Genomic DNA, 3,342 nt, shown 5'->3' with positions numbered 1-3,342 from the left:
GAGCACTGCAGCTTCTCCAGCAGAAAATTCTTTCATGTAGATCACTATTAGCAGAGCTGCACTGCAGTCCACAGCTGGGTAATTCCTAGAGACAGTCCGTTTACTTTCAACAGAGATATGATTAGATCACGAAATTCTTTCAGAAGAAAAAGTAAAATGGCAAAGCTACCCACATTATAACAAAACATATATCCACGAAATACATACAGGGGGTATGTCTCCAGAAAATAGACTGCATATCTTATTGCAGCATTTAAAAACTGATTATTGAAGTACTTTTATTAGTGAAACAGCAATTGTTCGACTTTTCTTGGTTTTTTAACTGTGCTCTCGGCGGTGACACCCTCCCCCCAGCACCCCCGTAGTGTAGAGGAAGACTCTTGCCATATTTGCTTCTCAGCCAAACCCCTAAACAGTCTCCTTTTTTTCTTTTCTTTTTTTTCCCACCGACTCTGCCAGAGTCAGGCAGAGTTCATTGCCCCGCCGTCCTTGCAGCTAACCCGCCGGTGCCCCGCTGCAGGGGCGGCACCGGGCTGCGCTGCCCGCCCCGGGGCGCCTCGGCTCTTCTCGGTGGGGGCCCGCCCCTGCCCGGGGGGGCTGGGGAGCTGGATGCCCGCTCCTCTCGGCGAGGCCGGCTTTCTGCTGCTACCCCATGCGGCTGCGGCTGGGCCGGGCGCTGCCTCGGCCTCCTACTGCCGGGGGGTAAAGCAAAGCAGGTCCCCAGGCGTGAGGCTGCTGGACGACTCCTGGCCCGGGTGGGAACAGGACGTGGTCCCCGCGGACGGGCCCTCTACCTGCGCTCGGTGTAAGCTGAGGGTTTAAGCAAAAGAACCGTATCCGAAAAGCTGCAGACCTGTAAAGACAGTTTTACCTTTCTCCTCCTGGTACAATAGCTGGCGAAAGCTCTCAGCCGGCCTGCAAGATGCTTTATCCGCTGACAAACCAGGCCTGTAGTTTATGTCCCCCTCTCCCCCCCCCCATTTTTAAAAATCTTTTAACGGATATCGCTTAATATTGGCCATCTCCAGTTTTCGAGGTAGAGACGAAAGGTCAGATCTGACGCATCTTCCGTCCTTCCTCCCCCCAGTCAGCCTGTTTACAAATAATTAATAACGGTACAATTAGGCAGTAATGATGGGACCCGCAGTTATGGTCTTCCTGATGGTAACGGAGATTAAATATAACTCTGCTGAGCCCATCTCCTTTTGATGACTCAGTCCAGATTCCGCGATGTGCACCTTCAATCTTTGTCAGAAAAAAACCGAGCCCTCCCCCTAAATAAAGCCCTGACAAGAAGTCAGAAGAGCTACAGTGCTATATTTGCTTTTGGTTTTTATTATCAACAATCAATTAATGGTACACTCTTGGAAAACTATATGCACATGTAGAAATATTTCCCCTTTTAAATAGAAGCATTCATTTTAACCACATATAAATAAATCTGAAAACCCTGAACATAATTTATGACGATTATGCTCACAAACATATTCCAACAGGTAGGGAAAAGAAAAAAAATGAGACGACATGCAACCGATAACAAAAATATATATAATTGCCTGAACCTGGTCTCTCTAAACGCAAAGGGAACCGAACCGGTGAGAACCTTATTTCTCCATAAAGACACGCCATAGAGACTACGAGAAGGGAAAACATTATTTATACGGTCAACTAGACAAGTCTGTACTGATATTAACACTATACAGTTGAGTCACAGAACACAGTTGTAGAAAGACACGGAAAAAGAGAAAGCATACCTGCCAACATTCAACTAAGAGCTATAGTTTGTGCCTTTTAAAATAAAATTAGAAAACCCTAACGGAGATGCCTAAAAACTGCGTGAACCGTGTAATAATAATAATTAATAATAATTAATAATAAATACAAGCCATCCGCCATGAGGGGCGCGAGCCCTGCAAGGGCCGAGCCCGGCGGGGCGCCGGCGGCGGCAACGGAGAGATCCAAGACCCAACCGGGGGACAGTGACACCGAACGGAGGAGTAAGAAACGCTCCCGGGCGCGGGCCCGGGGGGCAGCGGGGGGGGTGGCGGCCGGGGGGGGATGGAGAAGACACTTTGTCGCTCGGGCTGACCGTGAAAAGGAGCTTAAAAAAAACCCCCACGGGCGGGCAAGGCGCCCTCCCCAGCCGCCGGGCCGCCCGCAGGCACAGTCTCCGCGGCCCGCCGCCTCCTCCGCGCCCGCGCAGCGCCCCTTGCGCGGCCGCACCCCCCCAATCCCCGCCCCAGCGGAGGCGCTGCGGGGCCGGCCCCGCCGCCGGACCGGGGACGAGGGGAGCCGGGCGCGGCCCCCCACGGGGGCGCAGGGTCCCTGCCCCGCGGAGCCCGGCGCAGCCCGGGCCCCTGGTCATTACTATGGGCGGGCGGCGGATACTAATGAGCGGGAGGGGCCGCCGCCGCTGCCGCTCAGAACATACCGCTCTTGACGAGGCTGCCTTTGGTGCCGCCGGGCCGCTGCAGCGAGGAGAGAACGCTGGCGAAAGGGCCGCCTAACGAGTCGGGGATGGAGGTGATGGGCCCGGGCCCCGGCGCCCAGCCCTGCCCCGGCCCCGCCGCCGCCAGCCCGCCGGGCCCCGCCGCTCCCTTACCCGGCTCCCCCCCCGGCCCGCCGGGCCCCGCCGCTCCCTGCCCGGCGGCAGGGCTGGGGCCGCCGCCGCCGCCTCCGCCGCAGCTGGGCGCGGGGTTGGGGTTAGGGCCGGGGCCGCCGGTGCTGTCGGGGTCGGTGCTCTTGGCCTCCTTGCTCTCGTCGTCTCGGGAGGCGTCCGACTTCTTACCCGCCGCCCCGTTCTTGGCGGCCGCTGCCGCCGCCGCTGCCGCCCGCTCCTGCTTGCGGAACTTGGCGCGGCGGTTCTGGAACCAGACCTGGGGGGGGGGAGCAGGGGGCGGGCAGCGCGGCGGCACCTTCGCCGCCGCCTCTCGCCGAGAGACCCCCGGCTCCCGACACCCTCCCGCAGCCGTTGCCCGCCGGAGTGATGCGTCCCCTGGCGCGGTCTCCCCTCACCACCACTACCTCCCCATCGCCCGCAGCCCGCACATACCTGCACTCTCGCCTCGGTGAGGTCTATTTTGAGCGCCAGCTCCTCCCGGGTGTATATGTCTGGGTAATGAGTCTCTGCAAACACTCTCTCCAGTTCCTTGAGCTGGGCGCTGGTGAACGTAGTTCTGATCCGCCTCTGTTTCCTCTTCTCGTTTAAACCCCCGTGGTCGGTGAAGAGTTTGTAAGGAACTGAAGAAGGAAACAGGGAAGAGGAGGAGGAAGGAAAAAAAATATCTGTGAATCACTGGTGGTTTTCCCGTAGATATTTGTCCGGAAAGACGAACGGTGCTT

The 3,342-nt window shown here is 57.3% G+C and overlaps 1 protein-coding gene across 1 annotated transcript in view; it reads right to left on the bottom strand.

Moving 5' to 3' along the window:
* Nucleotides 1-2,420: 2,420 nt before the first annotated feature.
* Nucleotides 2,421-3,342, bottom strand: part of PHOX2B (paired like homeobox 2B) — a 1,960-nt gene continuing 1,038 nt past the window's right edge. Inside the window, exons 2-3 of the mRNA XM_065634624.1 lie at nt 3,053-3,240; nt 2,421-2,876 (exon numbers count right to left, since the gene is read on the bottom strand). Coding sequence (XP_065490696.1) covers nt 2,421-2,876; nt 3,053-3,240 — 644 coding nt within the window. The remainder of the gene's footprint in view (nt 2,877-3,052; nt 3,241-3,342) is intronic.

Source organism: Caloenas nicobarica, chromosome 4 (assembly GCF_036013445.1).
Source record: "Caloenas nicobarica isolate bCalNic1 chromosome 4, bCalNic1.hap1, whole genome shotgun sequence".
In the NCBI taxonomy this organism is placed as follows: Eukaryota; Metazoa; Chordata; class Aves; order Columbiformes; family Columbidae; genus Caloenas; species Caloenas nicobarica.
This window is presented reverse-complemented; position numbering and strand designations above follow the sequence as displayed.